General features: G+C 47.6%; 1 protein-coding gene across 4 annotated transcripts in view; it reads right to left on the bottom strand.

Annotated features, from left to right (window-relative positions):
• Positions 1–27,769, bottom strand: part of Runx1 (RUNX family transcription factor 1) — a 221,850-nt gene that overhangs the window by 27,623 nt on the left and 166,458 nt on the right. For 2 of the 4 annotated variants that reach the window (XM_027415622.2, XM_027415624.2), the window contains one exon: positions 8,858–9,046. The exons of the other annotated variants lie outside the window; for them this stretch is intronic. In XM_027415622.2, the coding sequence (XP_027271423.1) occupies positions 8,858–9,046 (189 nt within the window). The remainder of the gene's footprint in view (positions 1–8,857; positions 9,047–27,769) is intronic. 4 annotated transcript variants of the gene reach the window in all.

The raw sequence follows: 27,769 nt of genomic DNA, 5'->3' as shown, positions 1-27,769 counted from the left end.
TCCCCCCAAAAAATCTGTCAGTCAGAATCAGCAGGGTAGGGGGCTCTTGGGCATCTCTGTCAATTTTCCTGCAAGTGTTAGGGGTGACTGCGATCCCTCCAAGACACTGCATTCGGGATTACAAAATGTGTAGGACTAACAAGTGATTCACTTGCTTGACCAAGAGGACCAGGACATTTATGGAGAACAGTGCCAGGGGCAGGAAGATGTTCAGTCAGCCAAGAGCTTGCCTCACAAGTGTGAGGGCCCAGGTTGATCCCAAGAAGCCAATAAAAAGCAGGGTGCAGGGGCACAGGGCTGTAATCTCAATCATGGTGGCAATGATAGGAGGATCCCTGGAGTTGGCTGGTCTTCTGGCCTAACCCACTTGGCAAAGTTGAAGGCTGATAAGAGACCCTGTCTCGAGCAAATGTGGCAGTTACTTGAGGAGTGACCCCTGAGGTCATCCTCTGACCTCCAGACCCCTGAGGCTGTCCCCTGACTTCCATATCACACGTGTACATATGTCCACCCATATGCATCCTACCAGAAGGGCACACACAGAGAGAGGAGGGGCAGGAGAGGGAGAACAGTGCCAGGGAATGTGAAAACAAGGAGCAGACAGAACTGGACCTTCAGGACCTGTGGTTCTCAGGCTGTGGGTTGCAACCCCTTTGGGGGGTGGAACAACCCTTTCACAGGGGTCCCTTAACCTATCTGCATATCAGATATGTATATTATGATTCCTAACAGTAGCAAAATTACAGTTATGAAGTAGCAATGAAAATAATTTCCTGGTTGGGGGCCGGCACGACATGAGGAACTGTGTTAAAGGGCCACAGCATTAGCAAGGTTGAGAACCGCTGTTCTAGATAAGGTTCCTCTGTCTGAGACCTATGCCAGAGTGTTGGTGGGGGCCAGTAAGCAGCCCACCACTCCAGTCCATTCTATAGACATAACCTGTGATTGTTTTCCTATTGCCTTCCTTGCCTCAACTATGCTGGTAATAAGCAAGCAGCAGATGCCATTACAAAGTACACTGCAGCTTTCTTTCCCCCTGAGCCCGGGGTGGAGCAGGGTCAAGTCTGAAAAGCGCTGGGCTCACGCTTAAGACCCTAGCCTTGCTGGAAAACCGACAGAAGCAACGTCTTCAAATTTGGGCAGCTCTGTTTGGTTTGTGGAGTAGGCGGTTTACAGCAAAATACAGATGAAGATGGAATGACCTTGAGATGAGACATCTCAGTAAGCCACTTAGCGGGGAGAAAGACCAAGTCAAGCCCTTGCGCCTGGGCTGACTTTTACAGATATTTTAATAACTTTATCATTCTATAATTTGCCATCTGATACGTGCAGAGAGCTGTGCTAATGGAGGCAGAGTGGCCACAGCACAGCAGTCGTCCCCTGAGACTCCAGAAAGCCACCACATTCTCTCTCTGTGCACAAGCGGCAACTCCAAGAAGTGCGGTTCCCAAGTCTCATTAGTTCCTGCTCCCTTTTTATCTCAAGATGTTCTCTTAAAGCCACTGAAGAAGTCCTTCAAACGGTGCAAAGAGGAAATGGCGAAGATTTAGCTGTGAGCCTCGGGTCTGGCCTTGGAATGACTCATGGGCAATGTGTGAAGCTACAGGGAGAAGATGCCTGCCAAAGTGGGAGCTGAGAATTTATGAAGCTGGAGACTGTCCTGATGGCGAACCCATGAGCATGCTGTCTCATAGATGGTCCTTCCCTAGGGAAGCTCTGCTTTTATCCCACAGTGGTGTCTCCTCGCCCCCAGAACAGAAGGATTCTAGCACATCCTCCCAGGACTGCCTGGTCACCGGAGTGCCCAAGTCTGGATAAGCATAACTGTGTTAAATCCTGGAACCCCAGATTCAATGACCCAAGTCAAACTGTGTGAAAGAATTGGGCATCAGGAAGCAGGGACAGACCTGGTGTCTTCTCATGCCATCCCACAGCTGTTGGATGACACGGAACGTGTGCACCCCTCTACCCACATGACTCCCTCTTGGAGTAAAAGCCTGGAGTTTTGTGTTCAAAACAAACACACACCCTTCCAAAACTATGAGGGCCTGATCCATGGAGGTCAGAATTGGACAGCGATGGTTCAAATCTTGCAAATACATCTGGAAGGTTCTAAGCCTTGCATGTGTTCAGAGGGTGATACTGAGTAATACTAATTCCCAGGTTGCAACACTTCAACCTGAGTCAGAGAAACAGGTCCCCCTCTGGCCACGCTCTCCTACCAATGGCTCAGTGGCTGGTTCTAGCACCTGAACCATGGTTCCCATGGTTCTCTTGCCTCCTAAAATGCTTCTGTTTTTAAAATGGTAAGTACTGCTCAAAGGGGTGTGGATGGGCTGGAAGGCAGCCTGAAGACCCTCTGTCAGCTGGTAACAGAAATCAATAGAACAAGGAAGTAGCATGTTGCCAGCCCCCTTCTTGCTGTGTTCCCAGGCATGCATAGAGAGGCAGACCATACACATGACTGATCCGTGTTTGTTTTTAGGGTGAGTCCTATTCTATTTTTCTCATTATTAGTTTGTCCTATTGACTGTGGCTCGTAACCGAATCTCTAGCATCAACACACAACGTGTCCTGCCAGAAAGGGATTATGGGAGGAAAGTCTACCGAGAGATGCGGGGGTTTGTCAGCGATGATGACATTCACAGGCTTCCTGTGATCCCTACCTTTAATCTCTGTAACAATTGGCCATTCTGCTGCTCTGTGGGCATTTGTTTAATAATAATATAAAAAGTCCGTGTGGGGCCAGGAAGTGTGGGAACAGGATGGAGAGCAGGCACTAGGTAGCCATTGGCTAGAAGGTAAGTGACACCCCATTCCTCAGTCCGTAGTCCCTGGGAGTTAGGATGGCAGTCCTGGGGGCTAGAGGGAAAGAAGTTAAGACAAGCTTTGATGCCTTTCAGTGTCATGTGTGTTCGAAGAAACCTACTATTCCAAATTGCCGCGGGCCTGTGTTACAAAGCCACCACTGGGAGAACTCCGCGCTGACCAGGCTGTTTACACTGTTCTCTTGGGCCAAACTTCCGATAAACTTTGTGTGACAGCTACAGTCAAAAATCCTTTCTTAAACCTCTAAACTTGAAAGGCTACCTGTAAGTGATTTGTGACTTGGCATGCTGAGAGAGTCAGGGTAAACAACCGTCGCTTTGGAATGGGCATCTAGTTGACAATACCCTGTTCTAAAGCCACTTGTTGCATCAAAACAACAGGGATGTGCCTGGCTCCTGCCTGGCTTTGTCTGGGAGGTCAAATTCTTGAGTCCATCCCAGCTGGCTGGCTTTGGTCTTCCTGGTGGTTTTTTTTGTTTTGTTTTGTTTCTCTGTTTACTGATGTCTACAGGTTCACTCGGTCACCGGATTTTGGAGGCTAGAACAGGAGGGTCAATCTCCTGTGTTTTGATCTGGCATTGCACCCCAGATATCGGAAAGGCCTCCCTTCTCCACCACAGGCGAGCCTTTAGTTCCATCTGTATGGCTGCTCTAGAAAAGGTTGGGAAATAGCTGATCTTGTCTAGAAAATAGAAACTATACTCTCCCACCTGGGAAATGAAAGAATCATGACAGTGGGCTCCAGCAAATGAAGGGCTGAGATGCCAGTGTCCAGATGACGTGACAGAGACACACAGGCATGAGCTCACATTTACCTGGACAGCAGGCAGGTCTGCTCTGGGGGGTGGATGGGAAGATTCTTATTTTGGTGTTGATCTATGGCATGGAATGGTGGCAAAAGAAGAAACAGGGTCATAGTCTAGCCCCTAGATTGTTCCTAGAGTCTCATTTGGAAAGGGGTGGGCTTTTACATATGTAATTAAGTGAAGGACCTTGATGCCCTTGTGAATGATTTGGTTCTAAATCCGATGTCATGTGACCTTTTAAGAAGCAAGGGGAAAGGAGCCAGAGAGATGGCTCAGTAGTTAAGAGAACTGGCTGCTCTTCCAGAGGACCTGGGTTCAATTCCCAGCACCCACATGGCAGCTCACAACTGTCTGTACCTCCTGTTCCAGGGAATCTGACCCAGACATACATGCAGGCAAAACACCAATGTACATAAAATAAAAATAAATAATTAAAAAGAAGGAAGAAGCAGAGGGAAAGACAGAGCAGAGAAGACTGGGCAAAGAGAAGAGCAGGGGAGAGGTGCGGCCCTGGAATGCCTGGAGCTAGCAGGGACTGGGGGAGGAGGCAGGAAGGACCTTCCTTTTGGTCCTTCAATGGAAGAGCCATCTCATGTCACTTTAATGCTGGAACTTGTAGCCTCCAATCTCATTGTTATAAATGAGGATAAATTCTCATTGTTTAATCACTGAATTTGTGGCCCATATGCTGTGTCGGCCACAGAAAACCAGCACTGTTGACAAAGGCGGTAATAGTGACCAGTCACTGAGGACATCCATGCCTCATGCTTCTGTGTCCTGGATACCCACGAGAACAGTTATCACTCTCGCTGTGCACACGGGAAGACTGAGGCTTTAAGAGGTTAAACTGCTTGCCAACAGTCCTAGAGTGTATGCAGTCATCAGCTTGTGCCAGCTTGTGCCAACTTGTGCCAGCTTGTGGCCAGTCTGTGGCCAGGTTGTGGCCAGTCTGTGGCCAGGTTGTGGCCGTGCTCCTCCTCAGCAGCTGCCAACTTGTGTCTTTCAAAGCCGCTGCCATTTAACATCACCATGAAGTGAGTGCACAAATAACCACTCTGTAAAGTCCCAAGGACGCCATTTAATGCACCTGTGTGCAGCCCCAGCTTCATTAGCATGAGGGAGACTTCAAAACCTCAGCAGCCCAGAGAAGGGATATTTGATCATTGAGACGAAGACCCACAGCATATTATTTTTCCTTGTAATCAGAAAAAGTGTCCACAGGGGACCAACAGGATCTTCAGAATAGGGGTGACCTCTTTGAGCAACAGTCATGAAGCAGTTTGGAAAACCAGGTCCTATAAAACTGTGGTTTTGGATGACAAAGGTGGTGCCAGCTTAAGTGGTAAGTGATTCTCTGAAGGGCTGATTAGGTATTTGGGGGCAAGGTCGACACATAACACATCAAGGTCACGCACTGTTTCAGGGACCATGGTGCTGCCCCTGGGCCTATTCCTAAGGTGGCAGGTTGTATTAGCCACCCCGTGCTCAAGAGATGAGAGGCCCAGATGGGAAAGATGGAAAGGCCAGCCCCTCCCCACTCATTCCCCGTTAGGGTATGCTCACATGCTCAGTATTCTAATTGGCTTTCTTTTCTCCCTATTTTTTAAAGGTAAGGTACCCCCCAAAGATGACTTAGTAAGGTACCCAATACAGGGCCTGACGCTATTGCCATTGACACTGACATCAACATCTAATCACAATGGGACACACTCAGTCCAGGTCTTCTACACCTCTGCACACCTGTCAGTCCTGCAGCGAGCGAACGGAGCAAGCGAGCGCATTAGTCCTGCAGCCAGGAGTGCAGGAATAGCCTTCCACAGCACCTTGCTCCGCACTACCTTAGTGTATGCAACCTTCAGAGAGGTCCGGATTTGAGTTCATCACTTACGGTGTCTATAAATGACACCACAGGACTGCTGAGAGGAAAGAACAGCACAGACGGGGAAGTCTGAGCTAGGCCCAGACACATCACAGTCAATCCAAGGAAAGTTAAGCTTTATTGTAAGAGGCTTAGCATGCTGGCAGCTAACTTATGCGGTTAGAAGGGTTTCTGCCTTGGTATTTTTACATGGTATCCTCATCTCCCCAGAAAGGTGGAAGCCATGCCACCTTCATGATGGTAAACCAGAATCCAACACTTCGGATGACTCAACCTGGCTTGCCTAGAGCCATTCTTGAGAGGGAGGTATGAGGGGGCAGGCATCATTACCCCAGAACTCTGTAATCCGTCCCATCCCCTGCTGTAAAAGGAACGGAGAAAAGGCCTGAAACCTGGCAGGAGTCATTAACGACAGTGTCCTGACTTGCGTAAACACGCAGTCGTGACAAAATGGCTCTCTGTTCCACTTTTAGACCTGCTTGAATAGGAAGTTGAAATTAACCTCAGCTCTTTTAAAATTAAAACCACAACAAATAAACAGTGGTTTGGTGGCATGGCAACCTGCCCCCTCTCCATACACATCCCATTGCGGATCATTGGAGATGTCTATTTGGTAAGATAAGGAAAGGTGATATTCTCTACCCATGATCCTCTGCTGGCAGAGCTGAGGGGTGGGGGTGGGGTGGCTCTAGCCTGGCAAATCCTTGCTTCTCCATAGACCCCTGGCAGTCACTGAGGAAATCCTGCCCTGATCACTTCTGGGGTCATTTTCCTAAAACGGCGATTGTCATTTCAGAGAGCCATGAACCTATGCTCTGTTGCTTAAATAGACAGAGGCGATATAGGGCTGAGCCTGGGCACTAACTGTCTTTAATGCCAGGAGCAAAGTAAAGGACTTGGCTGCTACACTATCCCTGTTAATATTTGAATTTCAAGAGGGGGAAAACATTCAAGGGTCTACTCAAAACTAGACTTGTATAAAATAGCATTTTCTTATAGGAAAAAAGAGAGAGGAGGGGAAGGGGAAGGAGGAAGGGAAGAGGAGAGAAACAGAAGGCTGGGGGAGGGGGTTTATGTGGTGGAAAAAACACAGGGAAGCGAAGGCAGTTTTACATGCTATGTCCTGAACACAGTTCTGGAACTGTGTGTCTGCCACAGGGCAAGTAAATCCCTGCATATCAAATTCATATACCGGGGAGAAAGGCATCCACAATACAGCCCACACATTTTTTGAGAGTGGCATCAGGCCCCCAGGACACTCTGAGATAAAGTTATGACACAGAGAACCACAGACTCCCACCACCTGTCCATGGCGATGCCTCCAGTGCCCGAGTGGGCGGTCCCACAGGCTCAGGATATGGAGCACCTGCCACCCTCAACTTTCTCTAGGGAGTGGGCATGTAAGATGCTTAGTGAAAGGGGAGAGACTCACAAAGCAGGCAGAGGGGACAATCGGAATCTGCTCCCACATGACTGGGGTTTGCATTGACTTTAAAAACCCTTTCTAGTTTGGGTTTGGCTTTCAGCAAGCAAAAGGCAAATCTTGCTCCCAGCTCACGAGTGGTGGGTGCAGACACCAGAGGCTGAGAGAGCAGAGCCTTCTTCTTGGGTTTGCACATGCACTCCCAGAGAAGACAGGCGTGAGCCTAAATGATGGTAAACATAAGACAGAAGAATCTCCTAGGAAATTTTATTCTCCTTATTCCCAAGACTATCTATCTCACTAATTTCCCCAATTCACAGAAATGTATTGTGGGCTTGTTGGGAAATTAGTGTGAATATTTTGAGTGACTAGTCATTACTATTAAACACCAAGAAACCAAGGATTTTTGTGGGACCTTTTCCAAAAAGATAGCCTAATTTTTTTGTCCCATTCATACAGAAGAGAGGTACAGGGTCTCACATATCTCAAGTTGGTCTCAAACTAGCTATGTAGCCAAGGCTGGCCTTGGACTCTTCATTCTGTTGCCTATACCTCCCAAGTTCTATCAGAGCCAGCCTGTACAACCTTCCATTCTTGGGGACATAGACTTTCTATTTTACACTCTGTACAGTGTAAGCTTCTGTGAGCCCTGGATGTGTTTCTTTCCAAAGAGAGCAATTTGCTCAGAAACCCTCTAAATAGATGTGGCCTGCATGTTCCATGCAGAGCACAGAGGAAGCTAATCTTCACTTTCTGTAAAAGGCCATCCTGCTGCCAGCCCTCTGCTCCTTTCTCCAGGTGGGCTGATTCCTTGGGCTGAATAAGCCTGCACCTCTGCGTAATTAGTATGACTGGAAGTGTGTTATATGCAGCTGGGTCTCATCTGGCACAGAGAAAAACTGCCTTTCAGTTATTACAACGGTATCACTGAGCAAACAGCCTCCGACATCAGCGGCCCTACTGCATAAATGCACCGAGTATTATCTAACTTGGCACAGAGGCTCTGTGCAGTTTGCTACTGCATCTCACAGTGCTTTTGCAGTTGGTGACTGCCCCACGGCATGATGGAACTCGGTTCTGATCTGAAAATACTCTGCTCGACATGGCCACAAACACACATGCCTTCTTTTCCTTCATGTTTTGAAAAAGATCAAATATTAGATGCAAACTCCACACATAATCTGAAGGCAACAAGAACTTGAAAACTCCTCACTTTTACCTTCCCAGATGCGTATATGTGTGTGTTTATACATGCATACGTACATATATGCGTATGTACATACATACATTTGTGTGTATGGCTTCAGGACTAATTGGTAAGTAAGAAAACAACACAGTAGAAACTAACTCTTAAGAAACCCCTCATCTGTTTATATACAGGTGGCTCATTGTATCTGCAGGCTCTACAGCTAAAGATGAAACCAATGGGGGGGTGACTGTACAGTTTTTTTTAAATGTACACATACTGGAAAACATATTTTTGTTTCGAATCCCTAGATAATATAGTTTAGTGATTGTTAACATAGCATCTATAGTATACTGGACACTAGCAGTAATGAGGAACTAACTGGCGCCTCCAGGAGGGAATACACAGGCTTACGCACTAGGACACAGTATATAAGGGGCTGGGTCGCCTGTGGATTGGGTACCTGGAATTGATACTCCACAGGTATCAAGGGATACATGTGTGTACCCAATTACATATATGTGCATAACCATGCCTCAGCAGCCACACTTCTCAGGCTAGAGATGCTCAACAGGTGAAACACGGGGTCTCTGCTTGTCTAACATGCTCCCAATGGATGCCCTGGCTTCCAGGAGCTCCCTTGGAGCACCCAGGGGAAGCTCTGGCAGCCTGGGTGGGCTCTGTGCCTGGGACTTCCGCAAGGACAGAGGGCAGTGGGCTCCATGGGGTACTTACCCTGCATCTGACTCTGAGGCTGAGGGTTAAAGGCAGTGGAGTGGTTCAAGGAGGCCCGAGGGTTGGGCGTGGGGGCTGGGTGGTGCGGGCTGACCCTCATGGCCGTGCGCCGCAGCTGCTCCAGTTCACTGAGCCGCTCGGAAAAGGACAAACTCCCCGGCTTGGTCTCATCTAGTTTCTGCCGATGTCCTATTGTAGGGACCAGAGGGGAAGGGAAGAGGAAGAGGAGAGGGAGGCAGGGAAGGAAGGAGGGAGGGAGGGAAGAGATCAGAAAACGCATTGTGGAGGGGGCTTTTCTTATCTTTTCCCTCCCTCTCCCTTCACCCCCAAGGTGAGCTTATTGGAAATTGTCCCTTGGGCTGGCGACCTATGGGACCAGGGCCATTCTTTTTATAGCAGCCCGAGGCTCACTCATCACACTGGCCACTGGGTGTTCCCTTAGTCTGGGACTCGGTATACACCCAGCTCTCTGCACACACCTCAGGTGGGCAGAGAGAGAGATACTAGGGAATACAGTGGATGATAACGTTGGCCACATGCTGAGAGCTGAACCATGGCAGCCAAAGGAAGGTGGCCTCCTCTGGGGTCATGAATGCCCTGACTTCTTGCAAACCTGACCAGAAGCTGGTCTGAGAGGGACCAGAGTGGGCCCTGGAACTCAGCAGCATGCCCCTTCAACAGGAAATCAGGTACAGCTGCAAACCCACTGCCTAGGCGTGAGGCTTCCTGTAACACGCAGGCAGGCTCAGGGCAGCTCTGTCAGGCCCTATACACCCAGGCCCTTCCTCTTTCACAGGGGCTCCTCAGGAGCATCCTTTCTTCTCTGAAGCTTGCTCCCTGGACATATCCCTAAGAGGGAATAGGCAGAAAGGCACAGCCTAGGCCTGTTCCAATATTCCTAGTAGGCCAGCCCCTGGGATCCCAGAGGGCTTGGCCAGCTGGCTGCTACACTTCCCCAGGGACTGAGGAGTGAAAATAAGGCTGAGGAATGGCTGTATGGTCAGTAGATGTCCCTTTTACTAGGAAACAGCTAGCAGGGGCATTCACATGGTCCAGTCAGCAGGGCCAGGCCTCCAGGTTCTCCTTATCATCCCTTCCAAATTGTCATAGGAACACAGTCACAGAGGACTTGGGAGATCCATTCATCTTTCTAAGAGACCAGCTCACCCTTAAGGTTTGTTTGAGTAGAACCCTTGACTGAGCCACAACTCTCCCATCAGTGGTCACACAAACTCAGAAGACAGGAGAAGCCGCTGCCATCTGCCCATAGAAAATGCTGTTTCCGTGCCCCATCCCAACCTGAAGCTAGACAGAGGGCCCTGGATACCATTCCCCCAGCACAGGGTAGGAGCCAGGCTACGAATGGTCACCCGCCCCGACCCCCCAGTTCCCAATTGCTACAATTATAAAATCAAGTTGTAGAAGCTGTGTTATGGTTTCAAATCCCCGTGGCTTGCCTTCTCTTCCTGCTATGGGCCCCCTTGGCACCGCTGACACTGTCTCAAATTCCAGGCCAGAAAAAGGGCCTACTATATTGCGGTGATTTTTATCACTAACAAGACCTGTTTGGCTCCAAATGCAGGAAAAAGCTTCAGCATAATATTTGTGTAGCTCACACGCAATGTTCCCCCTTTCCACGCATCACCAAGGCAAATCTGGACTGTCATTCAGAACTGCAGCTCACAACACTCAACTCTAACACAAACACCCTGAGTCACGCAGGCTCAGCCGGCACACATGTGAGAGGCCTCTCAGAGCCTGAGTATTTTAAGGTCTATGGACAAAAGAGGCCAAGTCCCCGAGCCACCTCCTTCTTCCTTGTACCACCAGAAGTACAAAAACTTCTTTTTCTAGAACCTTCTACCCCGCTCAGCCATGGTACATGTAATTTGGTGTGTAGGCTTCTTTGGCTTTTCCCTTCCCTTACCATGTGACAGAGTTGTGTGTGTGTGTGTGTCCTGCTCCTCACCACACTGTGAATCATCGAGTTTTCCCACAGAAAACAATCCCAGCTCTAAAGTCATTGAAAGCGTGGTGCGGTCCCTTTTACGTGCCTACCACAGTCTCATGCCAGTGAAGGAAAGAGGACGGCAGAGACATGACTCTGGAGAGCTGTGTGGCCTAAGAAAGAATGTGGGCCAACAAGGGCTGCCAGCAGGGTTTGTCCGTGTCTCAGCTTCACATTCCTAAGGCACCCAGTGGCAGTTTTTGAAGAACACTGTGAAGGACAGTGCGTGTCTGTGCGTGTGTGTGTTTGTGTGTGTGTGTGTGTGTGTGTGTGTGTGTGTGTCTGTGAGTGTGTGAGTGTGTGTGTCTGTGAGGTGTGTGTGTGTGTGTGTCTGTGAGTGTGTGTGTGTGCGAGCGCGCGCGCATGTGTGTGATGATTCTGAATACAGAGCATTTGGTGTGCTGGTGTCTCTGGCCAGCCTTTGACAGGTGGCTACCGGAGTACCAGCCTCTGTAAACTTGGGGACATGGTCACCGAGAACCCAGACAGGAATAAGCCATTTGGGGCAAGCCACTATGTGGCCAAAGCATGTGACATTATTTATTTTTATTTCTCTCCCCTCATTACTCGATGGTTTAAAAAAAGTTCTAATATGTGAGCTGTTTTCGTCCAAGCTGACACCTGCCAAAATTGTAGTCATTTACAGAGATTAACTGATGACTGTCTGCCTCTGCAGGAATGCTCGGGCATATCGGGCATAGCTCTGGAGCTTCTGCCTAAGCCCTGAGGTTCTCCGGCTGGGTTTAATGCTTGGGGCTGGGGAATAGCTCATGCCACACTCTCCCCATGTGCACTCTGAGAGTCTGTAAGAGAGCTGCTGCCTGTGAGGAAACTTGACCCCCATGTTCACAGGGTGTTAGAGAGTTACAACACCAGGACACTCATGAAATGAAAGGCATTATCAAGTCTAAGGTGTGGTCCTGATGCTTTTAGAATCGAGAGGGCCAGGAGCACCTATTCTCTCCTGAAACCATCAGGCTTTGTGTGCCAAGCAGCAATATTTCCATGGAATATAGGAGCTTCCGATAGAGACGTTCAGGCTAGGGGAGAAAGAATGCTTTATATCTCCACTTTCCTGGATCTGCATGCTATTAAAATATCAATTTGCCCCCTGAATTTTAAATACAGAAGCATGGAAAATGCCCACTATGAAATCCACTCTCCACTCTTACTGATTACTGGGCCCTGGAGGGTAACAGGGAATTCAATACTGGATCAAACCACTGTAGGACTGTGCAGACCTAAACCCATGCGTGCTGGTAGCCTGGACTTTTGAGTTCACTGGGAGTCAATTGTGAAGGTTTGCAGAGTGGGGTTTTAAGCAGTGGATACCTCAAGACCATGTATGGGTGCAACTTACTGATACACAGAGCTGAAAGGCACCCACAAATCTTCTATTAACATTTTTACATTTTGGGGAGAAAATTCTCCTGAAAGTGTTATTATACATGTAGAGTCATAGAAAACAACAAAAATGGGAAAAGCAATGCATAGTACAGCAAGCAGCGCCATTCAGTGGCGCTCGTTTCATCCTAAACAGATCTCTGTAGTTCCCTGAGGTGGCCCCGAAGTCAGGGTATGTCTAAATGTTACCACATATAATGAATCCAATTCACCTCCCTTCTGTTAAAACTGAGTGGAATAAGCATGCATAGCTCGATAAATCTCAGCTGCCTTTCCCAGGACATCACTGTGGTCTGTGGCTGTAACTGGAAGACACCATCTGATCCTCTACCGAAGGCAACTAGGTGAAATTGCCACCTTTTTCTGGAAACGTTTGATTAGCCAGTCAATTCATTAGCTTGGGATTCTGATAGGAGTTTACCAGAGTCCTTGATGGACTGCATGGCACATATTTAAGGTCTTGCCATGGTTATCAGATGGAGAAGTCTATGTAAAATGACAACACTGAAGAGACGTTCTCTCTCTCTCTCTCTCTCTCTCTCTCTCTCTCTCTCTGCGTGTGTGTGTGTGTGTGTGTGTGTGTATTTATAAATTGTGGTTCTCCTAGTGAATTTTATACATTCACCTTTAAAATGACATCTGCATTTCAGAAAATATCTTTCAGTCAACTCAATGCCAGCTATAAGATCTGGGTGTAAAAGGCTTATCCTTCCTTGATTAGCCGCAGTTTTATGACTGGGGGCAAGGAAGTGAGGTGTGACGAACAGTTCACCTTCCTTGTGTCAAAGTTAGTCAGTGGCTAACTTCTAGGGTTTTAAAGTAATGGCACTTGGGTACTGCAGTGACCCTTCCTTGAGCTGTCTTGCATCTAGCCAGACAGACCTTCTGTCCAGCAAATCAGCCATCTTTCAGCTAATTCAATGTTAAGAAATACTGTCTAATAAGGCATATTGTCCAAATATTGCAAAGTACTAGGGATCTAGTTCAGTGAGAGAATACTTCCCAACATTCACAAGGCCCTGAGTTTTATCTCTAGCATTGTAAAAGGTGAAAGGAAGAAAAATTTCCAGTTTAGTAAACATTTAAATTAATAAAATTACACTTAGATTAATTCGCATACTATATATAAACTATGTAAAGATATTATCTAATGTATGCTAAGTACAGTCTAATGCATTTTTATATGTATGATTTTACAGATTGTCCAATGTTGCATGAACATAGGTAGTTTCATCACACACACACCCTTAATTTGCTATCATGTTATTATGCTAAGAGAACAGGACACAGTTTTTACACTGAAGAACTAGAAAGGGGTCAGAGAAATCTGTCATATATTTTAAATGACAGATGAGGTTAGAGTTCAGAGAGGTTATGTCCTTTAGCCTATCTCACACAGCCAGGTGGAGGTCGAGCACGGGTCCATAAACACCCCCAGTTTCCAATACTCCCAACTCACACCCATAGTGCCTAGAATTAGAATTTTTGATTTTGCTGATTCCATCCCTGCCCAAGTGAAGTAATACAAGTGACACACAGTCCAACTTAGTCTAGATCACAGGCCACCAGAGGCTTTGCACTTCTACCCTGTCTTTGTTCCACCTGCATCCCCAGTTTTCCCAAAGAATGAGGAGGGCCGGGGTAGTGTGGAGGTATGCAGCCAGCTTCCAGCTCCCTACTTCTGGAGCAGGTATCAGAATCATCCCAAGGCTCTTGGCTAGGTGGGTGTAGAATAAGGTCTCCTAGAACTCCAGTTTCTAGAAAAATCTGGGTGCTATTGATGTTGCTAGTGTCGGGTGTACGTGTGAGAGAAGGGAGGAGCAGGCTGTGAACATCCCGTGAGTGCCACTATTTCCTTCTCTTACAGGCTTCCGATTTGCTGTGTGCTAGGAATAAAGCACCAATTAGAATCTGCCCTCACTGTCTGGGGGATGTTGATTGCCTGATTCCTGTAGATTCCCAGGCCCCTGCTATTCAAGCTCCTGATATATAATGGCCCTGTGTTTATACCTCCATCCCGTGCACATCTTCCTGTATTCTTTCAATCATCTCTAAGGGGTTTCCCATACCTAAGTAATTACAAATGGTGGATAGGCTTTTTAACATTGTATCTTTCTGGGAATAACAAGGAGAAAAGTCTTCATGTTTAAGACAAACACAAATGGTGGACAGACTTTTTTTTCACATTGTATCTTTCGGGTAATAACAAGGAGAAAAGTCTTCATGTTTAAGACAAATACAAATGGTGGACAGACTTTTTTTTAACATTGTATCTTTTGGGGAATAACAAGAAGGAAACTCTTCATGCTTAATAAGACACTTTTTTAAAGAACATTTTTCATTCACCATTGCATGAATTAGCATGGGAAGCACATGTAGCATGAACTAGCACATGTAGCATGGATTAGCATGTGTAGAGCCTACGGATGCCAAGGCTGGCTGTAGTGTACGCTCATGGGCATTTTGCAATGGCCTCGTTTGGTGTGAGGACTGGCGGTCTTCGGTTCATTTAAAAAGTTCTTTGATGTATACAGAGAAGCCATCCCCCGATGATGGTCATGTGCCACTCTTTCCCACTATGGCTATATAGCTTTGGTTAGAACAATGGGGTCCTCAACCTTCCTCATGCTGTGACCCTTGAATACAGTTCCTCACATTGCGGTGAGCCCCACCCACACAGTTATTTTCATTGCTCCTTTATAACTGTGTTTTTGCTATGAATATAAACAGCAATGTAAATTTTTTTTGGAGCTAGAGGGTTGCCTGAGGTTTGTGACCCACAGGCTGAGAACCACTGGGTTAGTCTTGAGGAAGAAGCAGCTCCTACCTTGCTGTAAGAGGCAATGTGGGGACAGCAGGGATGGTCAGGTGGAGGTTATTATTCTGTTCTGGAAGTGCAGCAGGTGAGACCTCAGAGTGCCTCCTAGGACCGGGGTGTTAATGTAGCACGGTAATCCTTCTCCCACTGCCAGGCAGCCTGGCACCAGGAGACATCGCTGTCTGTCTGGAATGCCCCATCACCCATTGTAAGTCTGTGCTTCCTGCAAACCCTGCTGCGGCCAGAGTAAGTCTCTTCATTGCTCTGGCTCCTTATCTGCAAGCCTGGAATTAAAGGACTAAGGTGGATTCCTCCCAGGGGCTCTGAAAGCAGCCATAGCAATTACATCTGCTGCCATTAACTTACTCAGCCAGGTCGTGCTGGATGACTCTAAGCATGGTGTTTCTTCACAACTTTGTGGGATGTCATGACTCAGTGTCTTAGCTTCCGTCAGGCAGACACCTGGTCTTTAGAGACTGTCCCTAGTCTGACTATTAAGATGGCCAATCTCTCTCTCTCTCTCTCTCTCTCTCTCTCTCTGTGTGTGTGTGTGTGTATGACAAATTGTCATGTAACCCAGGCTTGCCTTGAACTCACTACATACTAGGGGATGACCTTGAATTCCCGATGCTCCTGCTTCATCTGCCCGAGTACTGGCAGACAAGTGCATGTCACCACAGCGTGTTTACGCTCTCCTGGGAACTAACCCTGAGCTCCGTGCATGCTAAGCAAGAACTCTCTCCACTGAGCTCCACCCTTAGCCTCCGGCTTCATCCACAGCACCACTGTGTCACTGTGGTCTGTCGGTGCACTGAACCCCAAGTCCAGGGAGATGTAATGCTGTTTCTTCCCATCTTAGGGCCTAAGGTGCTCGGCACACACTTGGCTAAGGTCGGCTAACAACCGGATAACTCATCAACGAGAAGCCCAGACTTTCATGATCGGCACCACCCATCATTTATTCCCTAAACTAGAGGAAAGTGGAGTTCATTTGGGGCAGAAAGAATCAAGAACTAAAGTGTATAGTGACTGCCAGGAAACCACCCGTGGAGGCACATGATCAGACGACAGCGGAGCTTCCTGAAGGACTGTCCTATTGAGTTAAGTCACTCAGCAAAACCCACCCACTTTCCCTTTCATCGCACCGAAGACGAGGACAAGTCCCTTGTGCAGAGCCAAGCACAGCCCACTGGCATGAGCCAGCAGCAGAAGCGGCTACTGCCTTTACTCTGTAGTGAGTACACACACACACACACACACACACACACACACACACACACACACACACGCATACACACATACACACATCACACACACACACGCACACATACACACACACACACATACACACACACATACACACACACACACACGCACATACACACATACACACACATACACACATACACACACACACACACACACACACATACACACACACACATACACACATACACACACACACATACACACATACACACACATACACACATACACACATAGACACACGCACACACACACATACACACACACATACACACATACACACACATACACACACGCACATACACACATACACATACACACATACACACACATACACACACACACTCACACACGCACATACACACATACACACACACATACACACATACACACACATACACACATACACACACACACACGCACATACACACATACACACACACATACACACATACACACACATACACACATACACACACACATACACACATAGACACACGCACACACACATACACACACATACACACACATACACACATACACACACACACACACGCACATACACACATACACATACACACATACACACATACACACACACACACACACGCACATACACACATACACACACATACACACACACACACTCACACACGCACATACACACATACACATACACACATACATACACACACACATACACACACATACACACACACACACACACGCACATACACACATACACACACACACACATACACACATACACACACACATACACACATACACACATATACATACACACATACACACACACATACACACATACACACATACACACACACATACACACATACACACACATACACACATACACACACACATACACACATAGACACACGCACACACACATACACACACATACACACACATACACACATACACACACACACACACGCACATACACACATACACATACACACATACACACATACACACACACACACACACACGCACATACACACATACACACACATACACACACACACACTCACACACGCACATACACACATACACATACACACATACATACACACACACATACACACACATACACACACACACACACACGCACATACACACATACACACACACACACATACACACATACACACACACATACACACATACACACATATACATACACACATACACACACACATACACACATACACACACATACACACACACATACACACATACACACACATACACACACACATACACACACACACACACACGCGCGTGCGCACGCACGCATACAGCACATACACATATGCCACATACTTGTATCATGTACATTGCATGCATTTACATACACATCTGCACAATGCCTGCCTACATATTTCTACCAACTCATGTATTCCCCACGCCTGTGTACAGTGCATACTTCTATCACATCAGACACGTTTGTCACATAGAAACACACATGTGTTCATATATATATCACATGTATGCAGCATATTATATATACATGCATGTATATTCCATGTGCTTCTATCACACATACACATAACACAGTATACATATACATGTTCTATATATGCATTATATACATTATGCAAAATATTATACATATGTAAATCACACACACACACACACACACACACACTTTCATACAAAGTATCCCGTAATTCACACATAATAACTGAGGCCAAATCAACAGCAACATCTAACACAGGCACAGACCACAGGCTGTCAGAGCCTTCCCCTCTCCCTCCCTGAGCCCCAGGGATCCCCTCTCCCTCCCTGAGGCCCCAGGATTCAAGGGACAAAAGGCCGCAGCATTGCTTATTCTCCATTTGGGGCACAAAGGAGCAGACTCAGGTGTGGGGGCTCCCAGGGGCCCCTGGTGTCCTGGATCTTCCCGAGAGCAGAGCGATTGCCTCTGTAGTCATCACCCTCCATCACCTCCTGCTCTGTCTGGTGACTAAGGAGGTAATTGTAGCTTAGAGAAGAAGCTGTCTGGTTATTTTGTGCTCTTGACCAGAAGTGGCCCTCTGGGGGGGGGGTGGTCGGCAGGGGCAGCCTAATGGGAGGGGGTGCAGGAAACTCACGTGGCAAGATTGCCTCCTCTGCCAGCCTATAATCCCAAGTATTATCAGCTCTCCTTACTATATTGTCTCCGGACCCTTTTTAAGTGTAATTAAAAAGTAACCTGATGTAACTCTCTATATCTGTCTACCAGAGTCGCTCTGACCCAGTAGATTTCAGGGAAGGTGGCCACAGACAGGTAAGTCTGGGCTGCAAGGCAAAGACACATCAGGAGAGGAATATGGACTCTAAAATGTACCTGGAGAGTCTGACCTGGCTTGGGACTTCAGACCTTCAGCAAGGCAACTTCCAGGCTGCACAGGCCTGAGAGGAAGGAGCAAACATCCCAGAAGCCCCCACTCCATCTCCATGCTTAGTGTGTGGCCTGAGCTCTCCGTCTCTCACTTCTGAGTGCGCTGTCCTGCCTCTCCTAGCCCAGCAGACGCTGCACATGATTAGCACTGGTGCTGAGCATGTTTGCACAGAACCCAGATAAACCGAGGCCCTTTTGAGGCTGAGTGATGTCTCTGTAAAACCTGGCTGGATGAGTGAGTGAGTGAGTGAGTGAGTGAGTGGATGTCCTTTCTCTGGGTGCTCAGCTAGCAGAATCAACAATGATCTCTGTACCTCTGTGCTTAGGAAAAGGGATAAAGAAACTCCCCCTGGTTAGTCCAAGGTCTGCCCAGCAGCCCCAGGGCTCTCCATGGCCAGATATGGCTTCTAACTCTCTCAGATCATCCATTGGAAGTGGGGATGTAGCTCCGAGTCCAGTGCTTGGCTGGCAAGTGTAAGGCAATGGGTCTGCTCAATCCCTAGCCCTGAAGAGAAAAATGCCACCTGGGGTTTTGGCTGTCCACCTGGGGTTTTAGATTAGCCACCCGGGGTCTAAACTGGCCTTAAGGAATTGGGACCAGAGAGCCAGCCTGAGGCCAGATGCTAGGGAGAATTCTCTAGTAAGAAAACCAACAGTTGCCCCTTGCTTTTCAACAGACCATTGGCTTTATGTCATACTTCCAGAAAAGTCTATTTTCAAGTTGTTTGGAGATGCTTCCAACTTTCAGCCACTGCAGTCTGTGGCAGAGAGGGGGGAGGGGAGCAGCTACCAGTTGGGAAGGGGTGAGTGAGCAGAGTCCTGTCTGGCAGTCACCCCAAGCATCCATCAACAAGTGGCCATGTACCTGTACAGCACAGTAAGGACAATGTCGGTTCTGTATCTGCCTGGTGACACAGGAACGGAAGGCTCTAATCCTTACAAGTCCCAAGCACCCCATTCTCCCCATGGGGACCACACTTCAGGAAAGGATGAGGGAGAAGCATGCTTACCTCCCTAGCAACCCTGGGCAACACCCCCACCCCCAAGCCTTTCCCAGATTTGACAGTGCTGGGCCTTGTCCCTGGTCACCTAGGGACTGTCCTATCCCAGGTTGGTCTCGTGGGTCCCAGCTCCTCTCTGTGTGTCTTCAATAACAGAACCACTTTTAAAACGAGGTCTTTGGACCTTTCTCTTTCCTGCCTTTCTTCTGAACACTCCAGTGTGACAGTGCAAACTTTGGAGCCCAGCGAGAGAGCCCTAGAACTGGGCAGATCGCACTGTTGTCTTTTCCCAGCCTAATGGGGCCCGCCCCACACCCTTCCTGTACCCCTGCCCCCTCTCACCACACAGCTACTTCTGCTTCCTTCATTTTCTTTGCAGCTGTGGCTGAGATATAGTAAGGCTACTGTATAGGACTTTGAAAGCAGGGCCGCACAGAGTTCTCCAGACTTCATACAAGCCAGCTATTCTCTGCCTTGTTTTCTTTGGCTGCAGGTTAAGCAGCACCGAATGAGTCAAACAGTATTAACTTTCAATAGGGAAGTGGTGTGGTCAACCAAAGCTGTTTGTGGCTAGATTGTGAAGATAGGTAGGGCAGGTAATGAGGAACAGCCCAGAATACGTGAGGAGGCGGGAGGGAGGCAGCCGTGCTCAGTAACGCTCTGGCAATTAAGTCAACAGGACTCACGCCATCTTTTTAATTTTTTTTCAGTTGGCTGAGGAATTAACACCAAGGTCTCTGACCGGGCAGCTTTGGGAAGTTGGCCATTAGGCTTGGACAATTGAGCACTTTGTGGGTTTACGGATTTTTTTTCTTTCTTATTTTTTTTCTAATGCTGCCAGATTCATGGGAAATATAGTTTTGATGGTTTCCCCCACTTAGCCACTCCACTGTGCATGGGACTTTCTTCATGTCCCTTTGCAGCAGTTTGGGGTGGGTGGATGGATCCTTCCTCGCCCTCCCCCTTCCCCCGGGACCACCACTTCTCCATCCCCCCTTATGGACACTATCATCAAAACCAATCTCGGCCTGTCCCTGCTAGAGTTCAGCTGCTCCTGGGGACATGGAATCAAGCTTCCGGGGGCCCTTAAGTACCTTAGCCCTCACTACACCCCCACTCTGTAGATGAGAACACTGAAGTTCCAGGAGAAGCTGAGGCAGGCGGCAGGGCCTGAGGTCTTTCCACTGGGCACTGCCCCCTGCTCAGGGCTCAGAAGCCTTGCAGAGAACAGCCCCGCCCTCCAGACTCAGATTCCAACTGTTTCCAGTTCTTTCTTCCTGCACTCTACATATTTATTTTGAGAATGGCTGAATCACCCTCAGGACAGAAAAGATTCTCTGATCATGCCTCAGCCAGTATGTCAGAGGACCAGGAGGGACAGTGGCCTCCTGCCCCAGCCAGTATGTCAGCAGAGGACTGGGAGGGACAGTGGCCTTCAGAGCCTCAGTAGCTGCAGTTTCTGAAACAGTCACTGAGTGTAGGGTATCCCATTTCATCTCCCTGAAACTGAATCTCAGACAAATGCCATCGAAAAAAGCCACAGCCACACAGCCACACAGACACACACACACACACACACACACACACACACACACACACACACACACACACACACACACACACACACGGGGGTGGGGGGGTGAGGGGTGGGATATGGACTCAGAAACAGCAGCCTGCACTGCTTGCTGTCTTCAGTGGTTCTGCCTCATTACAGCTGTAGAAGAAGACTATTTGGTTTTGGAAGAGAAAAATCAACACTAATAAAACTCTCAAGGTTGCATCTTTTGCTTCTTGGTGTCATAACGAGTTTATAGATGTAGGCACATGGCGGAGGGTGGAGTTTCTAAGAGCACAGGGTTACAGTGCTGGCTGATTAAACGTCCATGTTTCCACCCATCTGAAAAGACAGGATGAGAAGGAACCTATGTTTCAGCCTAGAGATGGTTCTGTTGTTACCAGCACTTGTTGCTCTTATACAGGACCAGAGTTTGGTTCCCAGGACCCACAGGGCAGCTCAGAACCATTTGTAACCATAATTCCAGTTCCAGGGAATCCAATGACCTCTTCCGGCCCCCAGGGCATTAGGCATGCAAGTGGTACATATACATACATGCATGTAAAACACGCATACACAGAATATAAAACAAGTAAATCCAAGCAAACCAAACCAAACCAAAACTATCTTTAAGAAAACAATCATTATTTTTCTTACAATCCCTAAGGGTCTTGCACAATATCTGTAAAACAGTAACAGTAGGCTTTCAGTTTTTTTTTTTAATATCTCATTCGCATCTACTGTGTTTCTATTGCTTACTTGACACACTATTAAGTCACACTTTGATATATACCATCTCAAATAAGACAAAGCCCTGTACAGTGGAGACAGCTCTCTTGAAACTCACAGAGGATCTAGGAGAATGTTCTAGAAGATAGGAGCACTGGCAGGTCACAGCCACGTGGGTGGTTAACATTCTGCCTAGAAATGGAGACTCCCTCCTGTTCCCTGAAGAGGGGGCAGCATAAGCTTCAATAGGTGGCACCTCAGTAAGGCTTGGGTTCGTGGAAGTTCTAGCGTTTCCGGATTTAAAATGCCTCCTCGGGAGGGTTGAATGAGAAAGGGCCCTGACAGAGTTATGTCCCAATTTGCCAGGATCTCCCCCGCCCCTATTTTTAAATAACTTGGCATTGATACATATTTGGCACCCACTGGAGCAGAATTCCATGTGATTCCCTTGTTGAATAAGCAGTAGAGGATGGAGAGCCACCTGCCCGTGTTCCCGGCATGTGAAGGAGAGCCACCTGCCCGTGTTCCCGGCGTGTGAAGGAGAGCCACCTGCCCGTGTTCCCGGCGTGTGAAGGAGAGCCACCTGCCCGTGTTCCCGGCGTGTGAAGGAGAGCCACCTGCCCGTGTTCCCGGCGTGTGAAGGAGAGCCACCTGCCCGTGTTCCCGGCGTGTGAAGGAGAGCCACCTGCCCGTGTTCCCGGCGTGTGAAGGAGAGCCACCTGCCCGTGTTCCCGGCGTGTGAAGGAGAGCCACCTGCCCGTGTTCCTGGCGTGTGAAGGAGAGCCACCTGCCCGTGTTCCTGGCGTGTGCTTTAACTGTTTAAAGGGCACTTGTGTGCAGGGCTGTGTACAGCAGCCTGACATGCATGTCTCCACTTTGTGGTGTTGCAATCCCCATGATGGGGTTTTACAATGGCCTTGTCATTGTGGGGGAGGAAGAGTCAGCAGCTCCACACAGAGCCTCTATTCTCACCTGGTCTATCTCCTTTAATCCTCACATCTCTTTGGAAGGTAGACATCTGGAAGCCCTTTCCACTGGGGAGAAACTGAGGCACCCAGGCAGGAAGTAACAGAGGGAAGCTCTGAAGCCAGTCTGGTCCGGCTCCGACGCCACTCCCTGTTGAGACTTCTCCCTCATAACTCTTTTCTGTTCTGCCCATGAGCAGTGTCGGGTAAAGAGAAAAATATTCCCCTGTGTGTTTCCCCTAGCTTTTGTAAAAAATGAGTGGATCAGAGATGCCATGAAACCACTTACAGGTAAGTGAAAATGAGACACCTGGAAAAAAAATCCAAAAAGGGACATAAAGCCACCTTGCTTAAGAAGGGACTTATTTCAAATGTTTACATTTTTGCCTCAAATGACCAGAATATGATCCACCAGCCACAGTGAACAAAAATAAGAACAAGACCCAGCAAATGAAATACCCAATGTTCAACATTTCAGCGCAGGCCAGCACGCTCAACTTTTTCAATAACAGTGCGGGCTTTAGTCAATACTTGCTTTAATGGAACCTGGGCATATGGAATTTCTAGGAGCGCGAAATTAATGTATCGCCATTAACTTGCTTCATAAGGGTCTGGGGAGTTGCTGGTTAATTCCACTATGCTATTTAAGAGAGGCTGAGGTGGGGGAGCCCACAGGAAAAAGACTTCCTTTGGGCATTTAGATTTTTTTTTTACCTTGGCTTTCACTTGTGGACATAGATTCAGAAAGTCTGATACACTTATAGAAAATTTTCCCAGGGAAACCCTTACACACTGAACTTGATTGAAAGGTGAACAGTTTCGCACTGAGTAAAGGCCCGAAAGGCCAGTGCTGTCAGGGTCTGACGACAGTTGGAGCACATACTGACAGATTGTACCTAATTTACCCCTTTCCTAATGACACCATTTAATACAGTCATAGCTCCAAAGCAAGCTGCCTTAAGAAATGTTTTCAGATGCAAAACACATGAAACGAAGAGGCAGTTTCAGATTAGCTCTGATGAACGTAGAGGCAGAATCTAAAATGAGGAGATGGGATTCACCGACGTAATCAAAACTTTGGGGGAAAATCCTTTGGAGTGTGCGTGGCAGTGGCATAGTCCTTTGAGACCCCATGTATCAGCCTTTTACTGATGGCCTTTCCCGGCCACACAGCTTACAGGAAAACCTAAGCCCTTGGGAAAACTCAAGAGTCCATTCAAAGCGGAGAAGGGAAAGTGGTGTGTCCATGAAAACATGGCAATTGCCCTTGGAAAGGGGAGAGACAGACATGCTGTAATGTGCTCTGACAACAGGGGCTGCTGGCCACAGACCTTCATCAAGCTGGGGGCCACTTGTCCCCCATGGGAAATGCAAATAAGCATAGTGTCTCAGAGGGTGGGCTGCAAAAGCCACAGATAGCAGGAGGAGAGCTCGCTCTGTCTCTGTCTCTCTGTCTCTCTGTCTCTGTCTCTCTCTCTGACACACACACACACACACACACACACACACACACACACGGCGGGGGGGGGTGGTGCGCTTCTCCAGAGACTTTCTTTGATTTCATTCAGCCCTTCAGACAGTCAAAAGAGTGGCTAGCTGCTTCCCAAGTGTGCAAAACTAGGATGTGGTTAGAGGTTACAGGCATCCTAGTGCAATGAGCCCAACACAGTCAGCCGTCCATATCTGTGGCTGACACACTCTTGGATCCAACCCACTTCAGGCTGAAAATCCTTCAGGAAGAAAAGGTGCGCCTATATGGACGTGTACAGACTTCCCTGATAACTCAGTCTAACAACTGTCTGTGCCATCCTGTAGTGAGTGTTTCGGTAACCCGGAGGTGACTGGCAGTCTACAGTAAGATGCACACAAGTTATCTATAGATTATCTGCCATTTGATAGCAGGGGCTGGAGCATGCCTGTGGCAGAGTGTGTATCTGAGGTGCTGGTTCCTGGAACAAGTCCCCGGGGGACAGCAAGTGCAGATGGTGTGGAGGTTCTGCTATTTTCTAAAACAACGTGAGGTTCTTCATCAGTTGTGGTGTGCTCACACTGAGAAGGGCCCGAGTGCTAGATCTCGGTTATGAGGCAGATCTCAGCCTCTGTGCTACTGGGACATAACTTTTCCTCAAGTTTTTTTTTTTTTTTTTTTTTTTTAGGTCTGACATTGGGGGACAAGTTTGATGGAACCATGAGGGACTTAGGAACAGTGCCCAGAGTATTTTAAGGGGCCATAATATGCCAGAAAAGAAATGTACTTACTGGGCTTAACTATAAAACAAAAGCTGAAATAAAAAAATCAAAATGCATAAATGTTTAATTACACCTCAAAAATGTAACATTAAGGCAACTTCATGAATTTTTAAATTTAGGATTTACAAATCACCTTTTTGTTGTTGTTGTTGTTTCTGTCTAGAGTTTTCTCATTTTCCAGAAGAGTCTAAGACTAAATAGCTAATAACAGATAATAGCTGACATCTTCCAAATGCTTATTGTGGCCAGGAAAAGTTCTCGGGGGTCCATGGAGGTAGTCAGTCTATCATTCAGCCTCTTGGCCCCATGACACTTGGCCCCATGGCCATTGTGCCTGTTGGATAGATGACCAGGTATCAACACTCCAGGAATGACCAGGGTAAACATGGGAGTCTCAGCTCCTACTCAATGTCTCAAGCTGAATGACAGAGACAAAAGGGCTGCAGGACATTGTGTTACTTGTAGCTTGAGAATATCAAGACATATCACAAAACCCTTTCAAATCACAAAATCACACACACACACAGAGAGAGAGCACTAATATAGAAGCCATGGAGCCATGGTTGATGTTTAGGGGTAGTGGCTTGAGGGTGGTGGTCTATAAGGGGCCTCATTTGTGAGGAAGCCATATATCTGTTTTACTGACAATATTTTGTTACCCCTTTTGAGTGGGAACTAATTTAGAGATTATCTCTTCTCATTGCCTAGTTCGACCCAAGAGGAAACCAAGGACTAAAGTACTTAAGATAATTGCCTAAGTTCACACCCACAGGTCTGATGGCGCCAGGGTGAAAGCTCAGGTCTCGGAGTTAGGGATCCCAAAATCTTTTCACACATTTTAAGATTAAGGAACGGAAGCCTAGCTGTAGACAGTATTATATTATTTTTTTTTAGCACTTCATACAATCAGCTCTAACAAGGACTGCACATTAGCATAGGCCTTGGCTTCTCTGGTGTGGTATTCTAAGTAGCCATAGGGTTTTGCAGCAGTGTGAATGGAAAGAAACACTCAAAGGGTTGACTTAGCTTTCATTCTTCTCCCTCCCACCCCCCATGCAGGGTGAGAAGGTGTCTTGATCATGCTTTTGGATTCTTACTCCTACCTGGATAGAACCTGCCCCAGGTGGCAAGTGCCACCTAAACCCCAGGACTTCTGCGCAGAAGCAGGATATTGACCAAGAATCACCGGGGTACTGTCAAGGTAGACTGCTGCCCATCCGGGTAGTGTCAAGATGGACAATTGCTGTTTGCAGAGGCAGAAGCACGTTCCCTTCTGGGTCTGCTCACATCCCCCGTTGCCCCAGGGACCCTTATAGGCCTGAGTCTGAATTCGAGAGTCGGGGAAACCCTGATGCTCACAAACCTCTTCTCCCTGAACTTTCAGGTTACTAAAATAATCAACAAGAAGTGATTCTAAAATTCACTGGAAACACTCAGGATTATTATTGTGAGTGCCTTAGAGAGCCGCCTCTCTGAATCTCCAGGTAGTCAGAGAGGTTAGCAGGGGGGACTGACACACAGGGTGAAGGCCCTCCAGAATTCCTGGTTGCCCGAAATGCCTTCAGAGTGGGAAAGCAGACACAGCGTGTTCCCCTCCAGCCCTCATCTTTCTTCTGCTTTACATTCTGGGCTGGAAGGAAACACTATCTCTGCTTTCCTTTGTCTAGATTCTATCTTGACCTGATATGCATGTCTGAACACTGCAAGGTTAAGAGGGTCGTGTTGGTGACCTAGGAGACACACTTGGTGCAATTCCCTGTAAACACCATGACTGGCAATGCCTGTCCTAAGAGCCCAATACTATGTGCCTAATCTTTATGTGGCACCTTTGCTAGGGGGACCCCCGTTAAATCATCTGTCCTGGAGGCTGTTTTGGTCACTGTATCAATCTTCTCCCTGGGAGAGGTACAGGTTTTGTATTATCCTTGGCTTACATCCCTCAGTGACATGCACAGTCAATTGTTGGCGCCTGTGTCAGCCGGCAGCATCTGTGCATTGGGAACGACCTGGGAAGTAGGTCGGTAACTCACTGCACTTAGAGCAAGACTGACTCCCACCAGTCAAGGTGGCAAAGACAGCTGCAAAGCCACAGGGCTCCAATCTCCAGGAAAACCGTGTGCGAGCCACACCCACACGATACACCCTCCCTATCAAAGGTGCGGAAATCACAATACAATGATGCTCAAATGCTATCACCGTTTCAGAAACAGACATCCGGTGTCTATGGGACCCAACATCTGGATTCCTCAGCTTCCATTCTGACTGACTAGCTGGGTGACCTTGGATCTACTTCTTAATTAGCTTTTGCCTCAACTGCCTTACCTGTTTCTTCCAAGGTCTTGTAAATTGCCATGCCTGCAGCACTCTGGTGCTGGGCAAATGCTGATTATTGCACAATGTCAGTCATTATAATTACTGGCTCTTCTTACCAAGAGAAAAGAATGTTTTGAAAAAAAAAAACTGCATTGTTTTCAATCAAAAGAAGAAGCCACAAGCTGTTCTAACAGCC

The sequence above is a fragment of the Cricetulus griseus genome, chromosome 4 (assembly GCF_003668045.3).
Source record: "Cricetulus griseus strain 17A/GY chromosome 4, alternate assembly CriGri-PICRH-1.0, whole genome shotgun sequence".
Lineage (NCBI taxonomy): Eukaryota > Metazoa > Chordata > Mammalia > Rodentia > Cricetidae > Cricetulus > Cricetulus griseus.
The sequence above is the reverse complement of the archived record's forward strand: the minus strand, read 5'-3'. Positions and strand labels throughout refer to the sequence as shown.